The sequence below is a fragment of the Bufo bufo genome, chromosome 1, assembly GCF_905171765.1.
Source record: "Bufo bufo chromosome 1, aBufBuf1.1, whole genome shotgun sequence".
In the NCBI taxonomy this organism is placed as follows: domain Eukaryota; kingdom Metazoa; phylum Chordata; class Amphibia; order Anura; family Bufonidae; genus Bufo; species Bufo bufo.
This window is the reverse complement of record NC_053389.1, coordinates 121,266,054-121,288,797: the sequence shown is the minus strand read 5'-3', so window position 1 is coordinate 121,288,797 and position 22,744 is coordinate 121,266,054. Positions and strand designations below refer to the sequence as shown.

Genomic DNA, 22,744 nt, shown 5'->3' with positions numbered 1-22,744 from the left:
ACATGAGAGACACCAGACCCAACAATGCAGATGAGCTGAAAGCCACTATCAAGGCAACCTGGACTTCCATACCACCTCAGCAGTGCCACAGGCTGATCACCTCCATGCCACATCACATTGATGCAGTTTTTCATGCAAAAAGGAGCCCTGAACAAGTACTGAGTGCAGATACTGTACATACTTTTCAGCATGCCAAGATTTTTGAGATACAGACTTTTGGTTTTTCACTAGCTGTAAGCCATAATCACCACCATTAAAATAAATAAACTCTTGAAATAGATCACTCTTTGTGTAATAAATTTATATTATATATGAGTATTACTTTTTTAAATGAATTACTGAAATAAATTAACTTTTCAATGATATTCTAATTTATTGAGATGCACCTGCGTGTTTGTGTGTATATACATATATATATATATATATATATATATATATATATATATATAAATATATAGAATATTTTTGTACTATTTATCCCTATGAAAACTGAAAAGGAAATCATTGCTAACAAAGATATGAAAAAGCAGATTCATGGGTCATGGGAAAAAATATAAATTATTTTGGAAGTTGGGTGTTCAAGGACCATATGCACAAAGTTGCTAAAAGGTGTTGCTGTAGGTCCCTATAAAGTCCTTTGGGAGGCTGATCTGGGACACAATGGATCTATTGGATACATGCAGATGACTGAGTGAATGGAGCTGAGTTGTCATTGTGGTTCCTATGGCGACAGTAAACATTCTGACTGCAGAATGAACAGTGAGATGTGATCTCCCGGAGACGGAGCAGACATTACACAGGAGAGATCCAGTCTCACCATGGCTGCATACTACGACAGTGCCAAGAAGTGGTCTCTGCCGGGATGGAGGATAGAGCAGAGATATTCCAACAAAGTGCTGATTGGAAACTGGGTGGAGGAGAGAAAAAAGGTATTTTTCATGTGTCACTGACATGGCTGTGGTGTCAAGAGGGGGGCACCGTTACAAATAGCAGGATTATAAATTGGGAGAAAGGAATTTTGTCCTGTTTCTGTAACCTTCCTCTTACTCTGTGTTTTATCTCATTGCAATTCATCTACTCTCTGCATTGAAGTCTGAATACCATAATTCTCAATGTGTTTGCACCAGACACCTGAAATAAATACATTAATAAATTGTCTCCTTACTAATGTAAATCTCCTGCTTCCCTTCATACAGTTTATTGCAGCCACCTCTATAGGGAGGGAGCTTAATGCATAGGACTTTAAACAATTATCATTGAAATCAATGAATGCAGTAAAATCTCTTTGCACTACACTCCCTCTAGTGGCTGCTGCAAGAAAATGCTGTGGATTTATATGGGGAGCAGGAGTTTAGTGTTAGGTCCGCTTCTCACTGTGGGATCCATAGCAGCCAAGTGGTCTTTCTCTACAGTAAGTGTGGTGCTGAACATCAACATATATTTATACCAGTCCCTGTCCCTATTGGGTCTCACAATCTAATATCTAAAAGGAGGTGGGGCGGCCCCTTTAAATTGTTTCATACATGCTTTGATTGTAGGGGCGTAACCCTGAGAGCGCAGAGGTGTTTGATTTCTGTCCTATGTTTGTCAGCCTTCTTGTGTCTTTGTGTCACAATTGTAAAGCTAGGGCTACATGATGATCCTGGTCATGACACCCATTGCGAAATCGAAGATCAAAGATTGCACTTTTAATATGCTACATCATAGCATAGTGAAAGTGCAATTTTTGGAAATTTATGACAGGGATCATAGCTAAGATCGCCGTGCAGCCCTAGCCTCAAATGAGGCTCAGTAAGGGGGGGAAGAGACAGCAGGAGACAGTTGAGGTTAGCAACTCATATTCTGCTTAGCATAGCCCTGACCAGATGTAGCTTGAGTTTTTGTTAGAGACTGTGGCCAGTGGGCTGTACATGTCTGCCCTGTGTGAACAACTGAAAACCTTAAGCTGACAGACTTTTTGGTAGGCCCCGTAACCTCCAAGCTTATATAATACATCTGCAACCATCAAGCTTTGTACTTAATTGCAACTGCTAAGCTTAGCCTTCTTCTGAAGTAACGTTAAATTGGAAGCTCAGCTAAAATGTCCACCTCGTAGCTGCACCATCCTCGAGTGGGGCCCCAGAAGGGCTGCACATAGGAATATGTAAAAGAGTCATTTCTATCAGAAACACCTATTGCAGCTAATTAGTGCACTAATGTGTTTTTGGAGTGTTGTAGGAACCTGGAGAACCTAGAGTAAACCCACCAAACACAAGGAGAGCATTTAAACTTATTGCAGATGTTTATGGATATCTATGAATGGATTTGAACCCAGGATCACAGAACTGCAAGGCACCAGTGCTAATCTGCCTACTTCTCTAAAGTGCTCTGAATTTAGCACATTACTGTATATAGGTAGCTATAAAGGTATATAGACAAGTTGTCCAAAACATGGTGTGTTGAGTCATCAGCCAAGCAGCCAAGCCAAATACATCCATCTGTAGACAGCTCAGTTGTTACTCCTCGTGAGTTTAGTTCTGGTTGACTGTGCCTTTTACATAAGAGTAGGGATCATTGAAAATGGTCATTGCCATCCACAGGTGGCACTAGAGAGACAGCTTTCTCCATTCTGGAGGAGAGCTAAATAGCATTTTTTTTTCCCCCAGGGAGCTTTACCCTGGATAATTCAGACTGCATAATAGCACCATACACTCACATCAGGTCCCTCTGCTTCCGCAATTAAATAAAACACACAACTGTAAACGTGCATTCTCTTCAAACAGCTGCTTGGCCGAGCTGATATCAGTGACCTTTCCTGAGGAAGTCAGTACACGGGCAGACAAGCAGATTATACAATACATTTGCAAAGTCTTCAGACCCTTTCACTTTTTACACATTTTGTTATGTTGTGGCTTTGTGAGAAAATTTAGCGAGTGGTCCAAAAATTATCAATTTTTAGGGAATTGCAACAGGTTTGGTGTTATTTTAAAGAAGAAAAAGTACTGAGCAAGGTAGGGTCCTCAGCAGCAGTACAATATGGAACATGATGGACAAGGCAGAAATGTGTGTCTGTTTAGGGGTAGTAGTAGTAGTGGCAGCAGGGGTTGTAGTAGCTGCAGCACTGGCAACAGCAGCAGTTTAGTATGGAACATGATGGACAGGCAAACAACATCAGTGGAATCACTGGTCCTGTGATAAATAGGCAGTAACCAATGTCAGCCTGTGCAGTACCCCAGACCTTGGGGTATCTGCAAATGGTTATTATGCGTTGTATATAGTTATTGCTATATATTGTCATGTTTTGGTCGAGTGCTTAAGCTAGGGAAGGTATGGTTGGCAGGAATAGGGTTAACTACCCTGTTCCTCCCTTCTTGACAGAAGTGGGCTGGACCTACTTTCTGCAAGGAGGGGGAGTTCCATGCTAGGGAGAGGAAGTACATGTCAGAGCTCATTCTCCTAGGAACCAGATCTAATTCTCCTTTGAGACCAACACAGAGAGATCAGTAAAATCAAGCACACAGCTTCATAAAAAAAAAAAAAAAAAATGTCACTAACTGATGTGACACAACCCCTTTAACTTTTACAACGGGGGTCTAAAACCATGGCTATGAGATGATACACTTGTCGCCGTGTAAACAACCAAGAATAAAAATTGCCATGCTCGCCAGCATACTCAAAGATACAGTTGTTTTGTTCTCCACCCTGTACTCCAATGGTTGATGTGACCAGTGTGGTCATCATCATGTCTGCCACAATGAGCGTCAGGCTTGTTTCCTAGCTGTGCCTGTCCCCCTTTACCACCAACTCCTCCTCATCCTCCCTCACTTACTCCTGCACATGTGGGTCCTCAACAGCAACACGGAGGGGAAAAAGATGTGGAAGTTATTCTTCTTCCATTCCTCTTCCACTTTCTCTTGTGGCGTCACCTCATGAGCATTTGTAATCTAGTGTAAATAACAGGGGCATGACATCGTTTATGTCGCTTTTATCTCTACTTAAAAATCTGAAGGGCGTCTTTGAAGGGCCTGAGTACACGAGATATGCCTGATTTTTTTTCATCAGTACCCATGATCTCTCACTGCTTCTTGCTTGTGAACCAATGAGAAGGCTGCAATATCTTTGACTTTAGGAGTAGTGCTGATCGCAAATTTTTATAGTGAATTTTCTGATTGCCGATTTTCGCAATCAAGAAAATAATGACTGGAGATTACGAATTCTCGAATATATGCTGAATATTCGCCCAAATATTCTCAAAATATTGCGAATTCGAATATTGCCCCTGCCGCTCATCACTGTTGACAATAGCACCTGGCCCTGTGGTGGTGGTGCATTATTGCCATTAATATGCAAAACATTGACCCAGTGAACTATTAAAGACATGTACTATCCCTGGAGTACTTGCTGCTCAGTGTGTCGATGGTGGCATGTACCTTGCCACACAGTGACAATTCCAAGGTGCCCATATTTTTCATGTCATAAGTACGAGGCAGAAATGCCTTTTTTGAGATATAATAGTGGCTAAGTATCTTCCATTAAGACTCGTGCATGTCATCAGTTGTCTAAAGGCAGTGAAATCCACTAAGGGTACTTTCACACTTGCGTTTTTCTTTTCCGGCATAGAGTTCCGTCACAGGGGCTCTATACCGGAAAAGAACTGATCAGGTATGTCCCCATGCATTCTGAATGGAGAGTAATCCGTTCAGGATGCATCAGGATGTCTTCAGTTGAGTCGTTTTGACTGATCAGGCAAAAGAGAAAACCGTAGCATGCTACGGTTTTATCTCCGGCTAAAAAAACTGAAGACTTGCCTGAATGCAGGATCAGGCATTTTTTCCCATAGGAATGTATTAGTGCCGGATCCGGCATTCAGAATACCAAAATGCCGGATCCGTCCTTCCGGTATGCGCATGCGCAGACTGAAAAAAAGGTGAAAAAATAAATGCCGGATCCGTTTTTGCCGGATGACACCGGAAAGACGGATCCGGCATTTCAATGCATTTTTTCGACTGATCAGGCATTTTTAAGACTGATCAGGATCCTGATCAGTCTTACTAATGCCATCAGTTAGCATAGATTTTGCCTGATCCGGCAGGCAGTTCCGGCGACGGAACTGCTTGCCGGATCTCTCTGCCGCAAGTGTGAAAGTAGCCTAAGTGGTAAAGCATCAGCTGCACTGCCAACAACCAGGTGAGAGCTCAGTTGACACACAAGCTGATCACTGGGCACATATTGTTGGTTCCTGTCCACACATTCTGTTATGGATGACTGAATTGGAGCAGGAGAAGCAGTAGCTAATGATGCTGATGGATGACAACAATGACCATTTACTACTTCTGGATGTGGCCTGAATGACAACAAGGAGGAGGAGGATGGTCTTGCTGACATTACTGGTCAGTTCAATTTCCTCATTTGTGAGCATGTGATACCACTTCATACAGGGAGTGCAGAATTATTAGGCAAGTTGTATTTTTGAGGATTAATTTTATTGTTGAACAACAACCATGTTCTCAATGAACCCAAAAAACTCATTAATATCAAAGCTGAATATTTTTGGAAGTAGTTTTTAGTTTTAGCTATTTTAGGGGGATATCTGTGTGTGCAGGTGACTATTACTGTGCATAATTATTAGGCAACGTAACAAAAAACAAATATATACCCATTTCAATTATTTATTTTTACCAGTGAAACCAATATAACATCTCAACATTCACAAATATACATTTCTGACATTCAAAAACAAAACAAAAACAAATCAGTGACCAATATAGCCACCTTTCTTTGCAAGGACACTCAAAAGCCTGCCATCCATGGATTCTGTCAGTGTTTTGATCTGTTCACTATCAACATTGCGTGCAGCAGCAACCACAGCCTCCCAGACACTGTTCAGAGAGGTGTACTGTTTTCCCTCCTTGTAAATCTCACATTTGATGATGGACCACAGGTTCTCAATGGGGTTCAGATCAGGTGAACAAGGAGGCCATGTCATTAGATTTTCTTCTTTTATACCCTTTCTTGCCAGCCACGCTGTGGAGTACTTGGACACGTGTGATGGAGCATTGTCCTGCATGAAAATCATGTTTTTCTTGAAGGATGCAGACTTCTTCCTGTACCACTGCTTGAAGAAGGTGTCTTCCAGAAACTGGCAGTAGGACTGGGAGTTGAGCTTGACTCCATCCTCAACCCGAAAAGGCCCCACAAGCTCATCTTTGATGATACCAGCCCAAACCAGTACTCCACCTCCACCTTGCTGGCGGCTGAGTCGGACTGGAGCTCTCTGCCCTTTACCAATCCAGCCACGGGCCCATCCATCTGGCCCATCAAGACTCACTCTCATTTCATCAGTCCATAAAACCTTAGAAAAATCAGTCTTGAGATATTTCTTGGCCCAGTCTTGATGTTTCAGCTTGTGTGTCTTGTTCAGTGGTGGTCGTCTTTCAGCCTTTCTTACCTTGGCCATGTCTCTGAGTATTGCACACCTTGTGCTTTTGGGCACTCCAGTGATGTTGCAGCTCTGAAATATGACCAAACTGGTGGCAAGTGGCATCTTGGCAGCTGCACGCTTGACTTTTCTCAGTTCATGGGCAGTTATTTTGCGACTTGGTTTTTCCACACGCTTCTTGCGACCCTGTTGACTATTTTGAATGAAACGCTTGATTGTTCGATGATCACGCTTCAGAAGCTTTGCAATTTTAAGAGTGCTGCATCCCTCTGCAAGATATCTCACTATTTTTGACTTTTCTGAGCCTGTCAAGTCCTTCTTTTGACCCATTTTGCCAAAGGAAAGGAAGTTGCCTAATAATTATGCACACCTAATATAGGGTGTTGATGTCATTAGACCACACCCCTTCTCATTACAGAGATGCACATCACCTAATATGCTTAATTGGTAGTAGGCTTTCGAGCCTATACAGCTTGGAGTAAGACAACATGCATAAAGAGGATGATGTGGTCAAAATGCCTAATAATTCTGCACGCAGTGTATGCTGAAAGAGAGCTGTAGTTCCTATATTTTTGCAAGAACAGCATGTCTTATTCTCTGCTTGCATATCTTGCACACTGCGATGGTTTTGTTGGCCATCAATGTAGACAAAAAAACAATAAGGGATTTGCCCACATAGAGCCACTGACAGCAGTGCTTGCAACATTTCTGCCACCATCTGAGCTTGCTCTAGGTCTGATAGCTTTTGAACAGCAACAGTGTCACCTGTTCCTGAGCTGACTACTAAGGATGAGCGAATCGACTTCGGATGAAACATCCGAAGTCGATTCGCATAAAACTTAATTTCAATACTGTACAGAGCAAGCGCTCCGTACAGTATTAGAATGTATTGGCTCCAATGAGCCAAAGTTATTACTTTGCGAAGTCTCGCGAGACTTCGCATAATAACTTCAGAAATTGATTTATACTGTAAAAAAACATTTCCCGAACTCTGGTTCGGTTCGAAGGTACCACTTGGAACGGAACCAGAGTTAGTGAAATGGTTCTTTACAGTCTAAATAAATTTCTGAAGTTAACAATGCGAAGTCTTGCGAAACTTCGCTAAGTAATAACTTCGGCTCACCGGAGCCAATACATTCTAATACTGTACAGGGCTCCTGCTCCGTACAGAATTAGAAGGAAGTTTTATGCGAATCGACTTTGGATGAAACGCTCATCCCTACTGACTACAGTAGAAGCAGATCTGCCAATAGCTGTTTTTTTTTTTTTTAAGATGTGTGCGCAAGCCAAGGTGTGGGCAAGTCAAGTAGGGGTTTTGCAGGGCAATCTGTAGTTTTAATTGATACAATTTTGCAATGTATATGCCTGTTTGAACTTTTTTATTCATTTGTTTTGTGAGTTGAATGATGAATCCGCAGTTTTGAATTTTTTCCATTATGGTGTTCATCATACAGTATAAATACTTTATATTTTAATAGTGCAGACAGTTTGTGCACAACAGTGAAAATGATCTTAATTTTTTATTTTTGTTATTAATACGGGAAAAGGGGCTGATTTGAATTTTCATGAATTCAAATTTATAAAGATTTTTAGACTTTTTATCGCCATCACCAGATTCCTCCTCTGATATTATCATCATTCCCTTCTTGTCACCCTGATCTAATCCTGTCCTGTTCAGCACACAATCATCATCTTCATTATCCCCACAACTTTTCTCAGACTGTGATAAGGCATCATGGGCTCATTGACCCAACCCCCCGCCCCCCCCATGATTCCCACCTCTATATTTGCCCAGAGTGCCACTACCACCATAGCTACCAGTGTCCCTATCATCACCACCATGGCTACAAGTGCCACTACTACCATGACCAACGCAGCTATGTATTTCAATCACGTTCTCCCAATGCATCACTGATATATTGTATAGGTAGGTATGGTTAAAACCAGGTATTTGTGAGGTAAGCTCACAAAAAATAATAATAATCAGACTTTAATACAGATGACCTATCCTCTGGAGTAGCGCCGCAGCTTTCTCCAGCTTTTCCTAGGCCGTGTGACGACACGTTCATCGGTCACATGGCCTAGGCGCAGCTCCCCTCGATAGGAGTGAATGGGGCTGAGCTGCAATACCAAGCACAGCCGCTGTACAATGTATGGCGCTGAGCTTGGTGAGCATGGAGAAGGCCATGGCGTTCACAGAAGCGCTGGTGCATTCTCAAACAGCTGATCGGCAGGGATCCCGGGTGTCAAACCCCCACGATCAGATACTGTCACCTCTGCACACCCTGTAGCTACGCCCCTGCTGATGACCCATCCAGAAAATATACGCGCTGACAACACGCACCAAGAGATGTGTAAATCCGTAAGTCTTGCACACACACAGGGTTAGTCTCCCTGCCTACAACATGCAACCTGGCATGCATTCATCTACCAAACTAATTCATGCAGTGAGTCAGGCATACAGAGGTCCGTCTGCCAACATACATGCCATAAAGCATGTAAATTATCTAAGAGTACTGCGTCCGGTTAGGTCAAAGCCAATGGTCCTAACCAGTGCCCACTGACGATGTCCTGGTTCGCTGGATCTACCATTGCAATACCAGAATAAGTTGCAGCTCCCCACTTGTGAAATGTATCAACAAATACGGACAAACGATGTCTCAACCCCATGGGTCTTTGTCAGGCAAGATCCAATGGGGTCTAAATATTGAATGCATTTTACAAAAAGAGTGCTGCAACTTCTAGGATATAAAACTTCTAGGATATAACTTAATACCATTTATGACCACAAGGGGGCAACATTCAATCTAAGAATTGATGTCTACACATGAAATGACCACGCAAAGTGAATTTTTAGTACTGAATCTCTTCCAGACAATGGTTATGTTTGGGAAGTGTTCACACAGTGTGGGTACCCACAGTTGTCACTCATCTTCGTCAATAAGAAAGCAGACATGTGAACATGTCTACTTTCTTTATTATGGCATCCCAGTTTTTCTTAAAGGGGTTTTCTTGGAGTAGAATATTGATTATCTGTCCTCAGGACAGGCCATCAATATCTAATTGGTGGAGGTCCGAACCCTGGCACCACCAGTGATCAGGTGTTTGTGGAACTCCGCGCTGAGGTGGGGACCAATTGACTTGAATGGGTCTGCGATCCTATGGCAAAAGACGTGTGTTTCTATCGGCTTCCGAACCATGCCGCCGCACAGCAAAATATAGGGCATGTTCTATATTTTGCCGGATTGCGAACCCAATCAAGTCATTGGGTCCTCAAAGCAGCACAGAGTACACACAGCCAATGCCCGTGTTTTGCAGATCCGCTGTTTGTGGTCCGCAACATGGGAACGGCGGCCATACGGTCATCTGAATGGGGCCTTAGAAGAAAATCCAGTAGAAACAACACCTTTTGTACCATGATAAGTATTGTTCCCTGTGACACCAAATGTATCTATAGACTTCCAGCTGTTTTCTGGTGCACATGGCCACAGAGGTCACACTGGGGTCCCATCTCCTTCTGTCCATACCCCGCCCACTTTTTGGAAATGTGGCAAGGGTGGTTGAAAAAGCTGATACTTGTGACTTTTTTATGCTAGAAAACGGAGGCAGAGCCACAATAGAATGGCAGACTATGGTTGCATCTACCTGTCCCTCAGTAGCAGTAGGAAGAGCAGCTCTGAAGCACAAATTGAAGCTCTTAACCACTTGAGTACTGGAGGGTTCCCCCTCCCACACACTCACCTCCATTACTGTGCCCATTTTGTCAGATTTAGGCCCCTTTCACACGGGCGTTGCGGGAAAATGTGCGGGTGCGTTGCGGGAACACGCGCGATTTTTCCACGCAAGTGCAAAACATTGTAATGCGTTTTGCACTCGTGTGAGAAAAATCGCGCCTGTTTGGTACCCAAACCCGAACTTCTTCACAGAAGTTCGGGCTTGGGATCGGTGTTCTGTAGATTGTATTATTTCCCCTTATAACATGGTTATAAGGGAAAATAATAGCATTCTGAATACAGAATGCATAGTAAAATAGCGCTGGAGGGGTTAAAAATAATAAAAAAATAATTTAACTCACCTTAGTCCACTTGATCGCGCAGCCCAGCATCTCCTTCTGTCTCCTTCTTTGCTGATTGTAGAAACAGGACCTGTGGTGACGTCACTCCAGTGGTCACATGGTCCATCACATGATCCATCACCATGGTAAAAGATCATGTGATGGATCATGTGATGACCGGAGTGACGTCACCACAGGTCCTGTTCCTACAATCAGCAAAGAAGGAGACAGAAGGAGATGCTGGCAGCGCGATCAAGTGGACTAAGGTGAGTTAAATAATTTTTTCTTTTTTTTTAACCCCTCCAGCGCTATTTTACTATGCATTCTGTATTCAGAATGCTATTATTTTCCCTTATAACCATGTTATAAGGGGAAATAATAATGATCGGGTCTCCATCCCAATCGTCTCCTAGCAACCGTGCGTGAAAATCGCACCGCATCCGCACTTGCTTGCGGATGCTTGCGATTTTCACGCAACCCCATTCACTTCTATGGGGCCTGCGTTGCGTGAAAAACACACAAAGAGGAGCATGCTGCGATTTTCACGCAACGCACAAGTGATGCGTGAAAATCACCGCTCATGTGAACAGCCCCATAGAAATGAATGGGTCGGGATTCAGTGCGGGTGCAATGCGTTCAACTCACGCATCGCATCCGCGCGGAATACTCGCCCGTGTGAAAGGGGCCTTATTGTTTCTCTTGGATGCTTTTCACAGAGTGCCATAAAAAAAAGTTACCTTTATTCTATGGACCAGTATATTTAGGGTGAAACCAAACATATATACATTTCCTATGTTTTTCTACTTTTGCACAATAAGATCACATTTCATGGAAACAAATAGTTCTTATATCGCCACATTCCAAGAGCCGGAACTATTTTATTTTCCCATTATTGTGGCCATATACAGTTGCAAGAAAAAGTATGTGAACCCTTTGGAATGATATGGATTTCTGCACAAATTGGTCATAAAATGTGATCTGATCTTCATCTAAGTCACAACAATAGACAATCACAGTCTGCTTAAACTAATAACACACAAAGAATTAAATGTTACCATGTTTTTATTGAACACACCATGTAAACATTCACAGTGCAGGTGGAAAAAGTATGTGAACCCTTGGATTTAATAACTGGTTGAACCTCCTTTGGCAGCAATAACTTCAACCAGACGTTTCCTGTAGTTGCAGATCAGACGTGCACAACGGTCAGGTGTAATTCTTGACCATTCCTCTTTACAGAACTGTTTCAGTTCCGCAATATTCTTGGGATGTCTGGTGTGAATCGCTTTCTTGAGGTCATGCCACAGCTTCTCAATCGGGTTGAGGTCAGGACTCTGACTGGGCCACTCCAGAAGGCGTATTTTCTTCTGTTTAAGCCATTCTGTTGTTGATTTACTTCTATGCTTTGGGTCATTGTCCTGTTGCAACACCCATCTTCTGTTGAGCTTCAGATGGTGGAAAAATTGCCTTAAGTTCTCCTGCAAAATATCTTGATAAACTTGGGAATTAATTTTTCCTTCGATGATAGCAATCCGTCCAGGCCCTGACACAGCTAAGCAGCCCAAAACCATGATGCCCCCACCACCATACTTCACAGTTGGGATGAGGTTTTGATGTTGGTGTGCTGTGCCTCTTTTTCTCCACACAATAGTGTTGTGTGTTTCTTCCAAACAACTCAACTTTGTTTTATCTGTCCACAGAATATGTTGCCAGTACTGCTGTGGGACATCCAGGTGCTCTTGTGCAAACTGTAAACGTGCAGCGATGTTTTTTTTGGACAGCAGTGGCTTCTTCTGTGGTATCTTCTCATGAAATCCATTATTGTTTAGTGTTTTACGTATCGTAGATTCGCTAACAGGCATGTTAGCATATGCCAGAGACTTTTGTAAGTCTTTAGCTGACACTCTAGGCTTCTTCTTCACCTCACTGAGCAGTCTGCGCTGTGCTCTTGCAGTCATCTTTACAGGACGGCCACTCCTAGGGAGAGTAGCAGCAGTGCTGAACTTTCTCCATTTATAGACAATGTGTCTTACCGTGGACTGATAAACAGCAAGGCTTTTGGAGATATACTTTTGGAGCTTTATACAAGTCAACAATTCTTAATCGTAGGTCTTCTGAGAGCTCTTTTGTGCGAGGCATCATTCACATCAGGCAATGATTCTTGTGAAAAGCAAACCCAGAACTGGTGTGTGTTTTTTATAGGGCAGGGCAGCTGTAACCAACACCTCCAATCTCATCTCATTGATTGGACTCCAGTTGGCTGACACCTCACTCCAATTAGCTCTTGGAGATGTCATTAGTCTAGGGGTTCACATACTTTTTCCACCTGCACTGTGAATGTTTACATGGTGTGTTCAATAAAAACATGGTAACATTTAGTTCTTTGTGTGTTTTTAGTTTAAGCAGACTGTGATTGTCTATTGTTGTGACTTAGATGAAGATCAGATCACATTTTATGACCAATTTGTGCATAAATCCATATAATTCCAAAGGGTTCACATACTTTTTCTTGCAACTGTATGTACCATGACAGCCGCTGGCAATCACTGGGCGCTGATGGAGTGACACGCGGAGCCCTTTCTCTATGTCTAGCCTCTTAGATACTATGGTTACAGTTTACATCTAAAGGGTCAATCCAGGAAAGTTATCCTGCTCCGTATAGTACAGCATTCAGCGTTCTTAGGGCTCAGCGACACCTCATGGTCCTGGCTTCACAGGGCTCAGCAACACCTTGTGGTCCAGGCACATGGGAATTTCGGATACTGTTGATAAAATGGCGCTCAACAGATAACAAGGGACTACTCCAATGTTGTTGACTGGTCCTGATAGAGATGAGCGAACTTCTTAAAAGTTCGATTTGGCTGATTCGCTGAATATCACCAAAAAATTTGCTTTGTGACAAATTAGTTGTGCAATGACAAGGAACTAAGATAGCTTCGCCCCCGTCATTGTACCCCTGAGATGCCGCGTTCACACATGAAAAAAGTTTACTCAAACTTACCGCCTCCATTTGCTCGCGACGATCTGGCTGCTGCCATCTTGCTTGAAGATCTCAACCGAAATCCTGTGCGGCACGAGATTACGTCATCACCCCGGCCCGTTTAAGCAAGATGGAGGCTGGCGGCCCATTGCGAGCAAATGGAGGAGGTATTATTTTAGGTTAAATCGATTCGCTGACACGAAGCACAAGGATATTCGGCTTCTAGGCGAATCGAATTTATCCTGAAATTCAGATCGAATTCCACTTTGTGGGATTCGATTCGCTCATCTTTAGTCCTCAACTCAAGTGGTTAATGAAATAGTGTGTGAAGCATCATGAGCACTTGTAACTTTTATTATTAGAGTGGAGATAGAAAGTGTTCAACCCTTTCCTGACACAGCGATTTTTCCAATTTTTTTTTTCGCTCCCTGCCTTCCAAGAGCCATAACTTTTTTATTTTTACATTCACATAGCCGTGTGAGGGCTTCTTCTTTTTTTTGTGGGACAAATTGTATTTTCTAATACCACCATTTAATATTGCATAGGATTTAGTGGGAAGTGGAAAAAAAATACCAAAAGGGGTATAATTGGAAAATAAATGCAATTCCACTGCAGTTTGATAGAGTTCTTTTTACGGCCTTAACTATGCGTTAAAACTGACTTGTGCTCTTCATTCTCCAGGTCAGTACAAATCTGGTGATATCATACATATCTATAGTTTTTCTTGCGTTTTAATACTGAAAAAAAAAACATTTGAAAAAGATGTTTTCTTTTTCATCGCTATATTCTGACCCTTATAACTTTTTTTATAGGTATGTATACAGAGATATGTGGGGACTAATTTTTTTGCAGGACGATCTGTAGTTTTTGATAATACCATTTTGGGATATATATCACTTTAGCTGCGGGTGCCTGCTGCATGAAACAGCATTCACCTGGCAGCTATGACACCATCTTTAAAGACCCGACATCCGCTGTACATGTACGACGGATGTCAGGAAGGGGTTACAGAGGTTTTCTGCGATTAATATGGTCATGTAGTTGCTTACCTCATATACCTTTTTTCCCCCATTTGGACTCTCCTGACCCATTGTCACCTTGTAAACAAATCACTCTGGTTTGTTTCCATCCTGTATGTAGCCCCAATCCCATGATGCACTTCTCCTTTCTCTGCCACAGCTCCAGCACCGCCCCTAACAACACCTAGTTAGTTTTCAGCTCCTCCCACCCTGATACATACATGGACACTCACCTATCACTGCCCCTGTTGCTACTTTGACACGCCCATGGACATAAGGTAGAGCTGCATGGACATGGTCATGTGACCACAGCCCACAACGGAAGATAGAAGCATCAAAAGTAAAATAAATACATTACAAAATGACAGCGACCTTAAATGGTTATGTCAAAGGATGTTGATGCAAACCGGAAAAGCCCTTTAAGGACATCCCAACAATGAAGCGTCCATCCTTTCATATAGTGTGTGCTATGTATAAAATTTGTTCATGATTACACTGCAGCATCCCTCACTGTAATACACACTTTGATTTTTGTCATTTAGTTTAGGAGAAGCAGTCTCCCGACATCGAAGAGCTGCTATGAAAAAGACTTTGTACAGTTCTCAGACAGTAAGCCGGATCGAATGCAGAGGAGAGGTTTCTTAAAAAGAATGGAGGTAAAACCAAAACCGTTTTTTGTTGCTTGTGCTTATTATGCTAGCAGTTCAGATGTCAGTTTATTGCAATACTTTAGGAAGACTTGTCAGTGTTAGAATGCAGTTCAATCTGCAGGCAGCATGTTATATGAATATCACCAAAAAATTTGCTTTGTGACAAATTAGTTGTGCAATGACAAGGAACTAAGATAGCTTCGCCCCCGTCATTGTACCCCTGAGATGCCGCGTTCACACATGAAAAAAGTTTACTCAAACTTACCGCCTCCATTTGCTCGCGACGATCTGGCTGCTGCCATCTTGCTTGAAGATCTCAACCGAAATCCTGTGCGGCACGAGATTACGTCATCACCCCGGCCCGTTTAAGCAAGATGGAGGCTGGCGGCCCATTGCGAGCAAATGGAGGAGGTATTATTTTAGGTTAAATCGATTCGCTGACACGAAGCACAAGGATATTCGGCTTCTAGGCGAATCGAATTTATCCTGAAATTCAGATAAATGCAGAGGAGAGGTTTCTTAAAAAGAATGGAGGTAAAACCAAAACCGTTTTTTGTTGCTTGTGCTTATTATGCTAGCAGTTCAGATGTCAGTTTATTGCAATACTTTAGGAAGACTTGTCAGTGTTAGAATGCAGTTCAATCTGCAGGCAGCATGTTATAGAGCAGGAGGAGCTGAGCAGATTGATATATCGTTTTGTGGGAAAATAATTATTATAAGGTTTATTTTATTGATCTAAAATTGCTGCTCTTTTTATGCTTTGGAGTCCAGTGGGAGGTCCTATCAGTGATTGACAGCCTTCCCTGCATGATCGTATAGAGTAATAGCTGTCAGACTGCCCATTGGACCCGAATATGGGGACCAGGCTTGCCAACAAGAGTTTTTCTTTTTTTTTTGGACAACTTATCCCAAAATCACGGACAGCCAACATTTTTTACGGACAAATTGGAAAACCATAATGAATGATAAAGATGATAAGTAATCCATGTCTATAGCTAAGGCTCCTTTCACACTGGCGTTTTGGCTTTCCGTTTGTGAGATCCGTTCAGGGCTCTCACAAGCGGTCCAAAACGGATCAGTTTTGCCCTAATGCATTCTGAATGGAAAACGATCCGCTCAGAATGCATCAGTTTGCCTCCATTCAGTCACCATTCCGCTCTGGAGGCGGACGCTGCTTGCAGCGTTTTGGTGTCCGCTTGACGAAACTGAGCCAAACGGATCCATCCTGGCACACAATGTAAGTCAATGGGGACGGATCCGTTTTCACTGACACAATCTGGCACAATAGAAAACTGATCCGTCTCCCATTGACTTTCAATGGAGTTCATGACAGATCGGTCTTGGCTATGTTACAGATAATACAAACGGATCCGTTCATGACTAAAGCATGCGGTTGTATTGTAACGGATCCGTTTTTGCAGATCCATGACGGATCCGCCCAAAACGCGAGTGTGAAAGTAGCCTTAATATACTGATAATAACTCATTACCAGAATTTACTGTGAGCTGTGAAAGAATGATAATTAGCACCAAATTAATCTAGTCAAGTACCACCAGCCTCAAAAAAAATTCACTGACACATCTGTTTTTTTTTACGGAGACAGGAAAAAAGTTGCCTATTTTTACGGACTGTCCAGAATTTTCTGTACGGTTGGTAATCCTGATGCGGAGGTTGCTGTGGTAGCTGTTGCAACCTGGCTCTGGTGAACGTAAATGCCTCTTTGTCACGTCATGGCACATGGTAGATGGGGACCAAGTTACAGATTTTGTATTGGGTCCCCGCACCATCGATAATCTCATTGTTTTGCAATTTATTTCCATCATGTCTTGCCTGCTGTTAATCCGGTAAAACTATTTTTTTGCGTTGCATGCTAGGGTTTACCAGGACATCATTTACTGTCACATCACGGACAGCTGAGTTCTAGGCACTTAGTATCACAGTATGATGACGATTACATAAGAAGTGGAAACTCTACTTTACCTCCTCTTCGGAGCTGGGATGGAAACAGTCTGACCTGGGCTCCAGAAAAATCTGATTTTCCTTCTACAGGTAATATATATATATATATACACTGCTCAAAAAAATAAAGGGAACACAAAAATAACACATCCTAGATCTTAGTTAATTAAATATTCTTCTGAAATACTTTGTTCTTTACATAGTTGAATGTGCTGACAACAAAATCACACAAAAATAAAAAATGGAAATCAAATTTTTCAACCCATGGAGGTCTGGATTTGGAGTCACACTCAAAATTAAAGTGGAAAAACACACTACAGGCTGATCCAACTTTGATGTAATGTCCTTAAAACAAGTCAAAATGAGGCTCAGTAGTGTGTGTGGCCTCCATGTGCCTGTATGACCTCCCTACAACGCCTGTGCATGCTCCTGATGAGGTGGCGGACAGTCTCCTGAGGGATCTCCTCCCAGACCTGGACTAAAGCATCTGCCAACTCCTGGACAGTCTGTGGTGCAGCGTGACGTTGGTGAATAGAGCGAGACATGATGTCCCAGATGTGCTCAATTGGATTCAGGTCTGGGGAACGGGCGGGCCAGTCCATAGCATCAATGCCTTCGTCCTGCAGGAACTGCTTACACACTCCAGCCACATGAGGTCTAGCATTGTCTTGCATTAGGAGGAACCCAGGGCCAACCGCACCAGCATATGGTCTCACAAGGGGTCTGAGGATCTCATCTCGGTACCTAATGGCAGTCAGGCTACCTCTGGCGAGCACATGGAGGGCTGTGCGGCCCTCCAAAGAAATGCCACCCCACACCATTACTGACCCGATGCCAAACCGGTCATGCTGGAGGATGTTGCAGGCAGCAGAACGTTCTCCACGGCGTTTCCAGACTCTGTCATGTCTGTCACATGCTCAGTGTGAACCTGCTTTCATCTGTGAAGAGCACAGGGCGCCAGAGGCGAATTTGCCAATCTTGGTGTTCTCTGGCAAATGCCAAACGTCCTGCACGGTGTTGGGCTGTAAGCACAACCCCCACCTGTGGACGTCGGGCCCTCATATCACCCTCATGGAGTCTGTTTCTGACTGTTTGAGCAGACACATGCACATTTGTGGCCTGCTGGAGGTCATTTTGCAGGGCTCTGGCAGTGCTCCTCCTGTTCCTCCTTGCACAAAGGCGGAGGTAGCGGTCCTGCTGCTGTGTTGTTGCCCTCCTACAGCCTCCTCCACGTCTCCTGATGTACTGGCCTGTCTCCTGGTAGCGCCTCCATGCTCTGGACACTACGCTGACAGACAAAGCAAACCTTCTTGCCACAGCTCGCATTAATGTGCCATCCTGGATAAGCTGCACTACCTGAGCCACTTGTGTGGGTTGTAGACTCCGTCTCATGCTACCACTAGAGTGAAAGCACCGCCAGCATTCAAAAGTGACCAAAACATCAGCCAGGAAGCATAGGAACTGAGAAGTGGTCTGTAGTCACCACCTGCAGAACCACTCCTTTATTGGGGGTGTCTTGCTAATTGCCTATAATTTCCACCTGTTGTCTATCCCATTTGCACAACAGCATGTGAAATTGATTGTCACTCAGTGTTGCTTCCTAAGTGGACAGTTTGATTTCACAGAAGTGTGATTGACTTGGAGTTACATTGTGTTGTTTAAGTGTTCCCTTTATTTTTTTGAGCAGTGTATATTTTGTGGCGATCAGCTCAAATGTTGACTTCAGATATAGTTCAAACAATAGCCTTTTTATTTAGTCAAAAATGGATTCAACAAATACTCGCTTACTCAGCATGTAAACACACAAAAAAGCACAGTCCATGTGTAGTGGTCTGACTTACAGTCCTCTGTAGTTCCTGGTTTCCACCACCAGCTTGAGGGGGAAAAGACTTGGCAATAGCATTCTTCTCCGCTGAAACACTCCACATAGCTGTACTCCCAGTCCATCACACAGACTAGGAACTAGGCTCTCCTGGGCTTCCTAGCTTATATAGGCCAGCCAAAACCTGGTCTGAATACATGGGAGTAGTTATACCACCCTGCTCTTTGACTACTCCAATGAAACCAGGCCCGGATCAGTTGCAGCCAGCAGCTAAACTACTACTAACAAGTGTCAGTGACCTAGGGTTACTGACAAAATGTTACCGGTTTATTTCACCGAGGCCAGGCACCTCAGTGACATGTATCTATCATCTACTACGGCACCTTTTCACAATATATATATATTTTTTGTTTTAAATTCAGTTTCCGATATCCACCATACATGGCAGGAGTTGTGACAGAGCCATAGGGGGTCGGTACCTACTGTTTTACTACGCCGATATAGTAACCCTTCAGATGCTGTAATTAATTGCAGCCATGGCATCTGAGGGATCATATACCAGGAGTAGGCAGCTCCCGGTGACAGAACAGCTCGCCTGCGATAAAATTGCAGGAGAGATTTCGTTACTATGACAGCTTGGAGCCTTGTGAAGGCTCCCGAACCTGCGATAGCGAAGTTCCTGTTAATCTCTTGCAGTACGCAGCCCTGCAGGGTATTGCGATGGTGAGGTCACGGTTAATAGGCAAACGAGGGTTGCTCTTGGTTACTCACAGTTTATGAAAGACCCTGGGCAGGCGTACAGCAGTGATAGAGAGGCTGGCACAGGAGTCCTCTGGGGCACTCTCAATGTATAGGGACCAGGCCGGTGGTAGGCGAGGTGCCCTGGGTGTTGCAGGTTTAACGTGCCGGTGGCAAGGTCCTTTTAAGTTTGTGACGCCAGTGCCGGTAACGGTGGCACACCGATTTATAATAGGAATAATTGAGGAACACGATGTTGTGGTGAACCAAAACTTCCTTTTACTGGAAACAATCAACTATTTACAGTCTTTTGTTCAGTTCCATAGGTCAGCAGCAGTCACAAGCAGGCTTATACAAATGGCAGGCACAATGTTCTTGCAAGATACTCAGAGGGTTAACACACTTACAGATCAGGCTGCACTTTTCCTCAGAAATCCTGTCTGTCTTTATACGCCCTATTATTGGCTTTATCCTTGGTTAGGGAAACTTCCTCAGGTATATGTCCTTGCTTTCAAATAAATCCTTCTGCCCTTCAGCTCTCTTGTCTGGCTGGAATACTGGCTCTGCTCTGCTCTGTTATGGGAACTTGGTTTCTCTCAGGAGGCAAACCCTTCTCCTGGTGGGGCAACTAGAAGCCTGGACTGTCTAGCTGCATGTCAGAACCTGGCCTTCAACTCCTGCCTGGCTAAAGTGCCCACTCTGAACTGACTCTACACACCTTTCCCTGAACAGGACCTGACTATATATATTAGGGGTTCCCTAGCTCCCTCTACTGTCTAGGAGGAGGAACTGTACCCTAACAGGCCTGATACACAGATAAAGCAGGGAAAATACACATAAAACATAGCAATATACATTAAAATGTAATGTAAAATACAATGCCACTGTTCCACAGGAGGTGGAGAACAACGTGACCCAATTGACCCTTGTGTAGTGCCCACATCTACCTAGTGGGACACTACACTCTGTAACAGCAATTTTCCTATAGACTGCAATAGTAATCAGTTGCGGTGTATGGTAGAAGTGATTTGATGATTGAATGTTCAAGTTCTAAAGTGGGTCTAAAAATAAGAAAAATATGTTTTCAAAAATATAAAAAATGCAAAAATAATTAAAATCCACATTACCTCCTTTTTCGTATTCTACATATAAAAATAAACAGTAAAAAAGTAAAGGTCATTGGCATCACTGCTTACAAAACATCAGATCTATAAAAGTATTTTATCCCATACGGTGAACGAAATAATGGGAAAAAATTATAGTGTACATGCTTATACTGTATAATACACATCGGAGTAATTTTTAGTATTGATTGCTGACTGTGGAGTGTAATTAATTGTATTAGGTAACTTATTCATAAAGCTTTAGGCAGGGCCAGCTATGTAGAGGCAGTCACATTCAACTTTCAAGAATGAGGAAGGTTGTGCCTAGAATGTATGGACTCAGGGGTGGAATGGGAACTTAAAGTGGCCCTGGAAAAAAAACTAAAAGTGGACGCATGTTCTAGGCAGGTTAAAATTGACAGAAGGCAGGGCAACACAACTAGACAGGGCCAACAGAAGTAGGTGGGGCTTAGAATACCATAGTGCCGCCCTTTGTTAACCCAGAATTCACTAATGGGGTATTTAAAAATGGGGTTTCTAAACTAGGCAGCTCCAAAATGCCATCAAATATGAGAATGAGAATTTATTCTTATGAATTGTTTGTTTTTCAGCTCCACCAACCAATTTTGGTCTCCTGCAAGGAAAGCAAAAACTCTGGAGAGACCAAGTTTCTGAAGAGCTGAGAAGCATCTATTCTGCGTCATACAGGCAACCACCACCCTCTGCCTTTATGACATCCCGATATGGAGTGGCTCCCCGTGTCCTGTCCAGTACTATGCATCAGCCCAATAATGCTAATAAAGCTTTAGACTTTAAATCTCAAGCATACCTTCAGGTCCCAGATAACCCAGTTCAGAGAACTAACAACCTGATAATGGAGTCAACATCCTAAATGTAGTTAATGGAAATCCTACTATTCCACCATCATCAACTCATCTGGATGGATTAACTTCAAGATCAATATGATAATAAATTTCAATTAATACCATTGTATGGAAAAAGTTTTCAGGAATTTTTCTTAGATTGCACTTTAAAGGTTTGTCAAATTAAAAAATACGATAAAAGACAGGGAAGGTAACAAGCAGGGAGAATCAAAGTGAGGATGCTGAAACAGAGCAGATTTGATTATATGAGTATCATATTTCTTTAATTATTTAAAACTTTTTCTGCCTTTCACTATTTTCACAATGTTTGAAACTCCTGCTGTTCTGACATAAAAAAAAAATTTCAACGGTTTTCCCAGGCTCCTGACAGTGCAATCCACAGACCCCCACCCCTTATTCCTTCAGAATGGGTCATCGTTAGCCAATTGGTGGAGGTCAACACCGGATGCCCTCACAATCAGCTATTCCCTGCAGCCTCCAGGACTAGAACTAGCGCTTTGAACGGAGACGGAGGCCCAGCTGGGTTTCTTCAAGTTAACTTTGATTCAGCCTCCATTCAAAGTCATCACCATCATAAGCCCAGAAAACCCTTTTAATCCAAACATGAAAGTAAAACCAAAACATGTGCTTATTAGGTTGTGGATCACTGGAATGCTTAACATTTTATCTTGAAAGGGTGGATATTATGCAGACATACCCCAAAGTGGAAGTTTTGTTGACTGCTTTGTGGCCAATCTTCCCGATGGGCTGTGGGGCAGCATGGTGACTCAGTAGTAAGCAGTAGTTGTCTTGCAGCATTGGAGTCCTAGGTTCAAAACTGACCAAGGACAACATCTGCATGGAGTTTGTATGTTCTCCCCGGGTTTGTGTGCATTTCCTCCAGGTACTCCAGTTCAGTTTTACTGATAGCGAATTTAGATTGTGAGGCCCATTGGGGACAGCTTGATGCTAATGTCTGTAAAGAGCTGCAGAATATAGCAGCGATATATAAGTGAGTGAAGAAATAAAAATCTCCAGAGGACCAGAGCAGAGCTTATAATTGTCCTACAAATGGGTATTTAAATAGTGAAAGGTATGTTAAATCGAATCTGTCACCAAGACTATTATTAGTAGTACA

General features: G+C 42.9%; 1 protein-coding gene across 1 annotated transcript; it reads left to right on the top strand.

The window, feature by feature from the left end:
- Positions 1–765: 765 nt before the first annotated feature.
- Positions 766–21,664, top strand: C1H1orf158 (chromosome 1 C1orf158 homolog). Its single transcript, XM_040428982.1, has 4 exons — positions 766–929; positions 15,014–15,127; positions 16,996–17,170; positions 21,355–21,664. The coding sequence occupies exons 1-4, from the start codon at positions 819–821 to the stop codon at positions 21,633–21,635; spliced, it is 681 nt and encodes a 226-aa protein (XP_040284916.1). The 5' UTR covers positions 766–818; the 3' UTR covers positions 21,636–21,664.
- Positions 21,665–22,744: the final 1,080 nt, after the last annotated feature.

Coding starts and splice junctions, on each gene's coding strand:
- C1H1orf158 (XM_040428982.1), top strand. CDS start 819: ATGGCTGCATACTACGACAGTGCCAAGAAGTGGTCTCTGCCGGGATGG. Junction 930..15,013: donor GGGTGGAGGAGAGAAAAAAG/GTATTTTTCATG, acceptor TTTGTCATTTAG/TTTAGGAGAAGCAGTCTCCC. Junction 17,171..21,354: donor ATCTGATTTTCCTTCTACAG/GTAATATATATA, acceptor TTTGTTTTTCAG/CTCCACCAACCAATTTTGGT.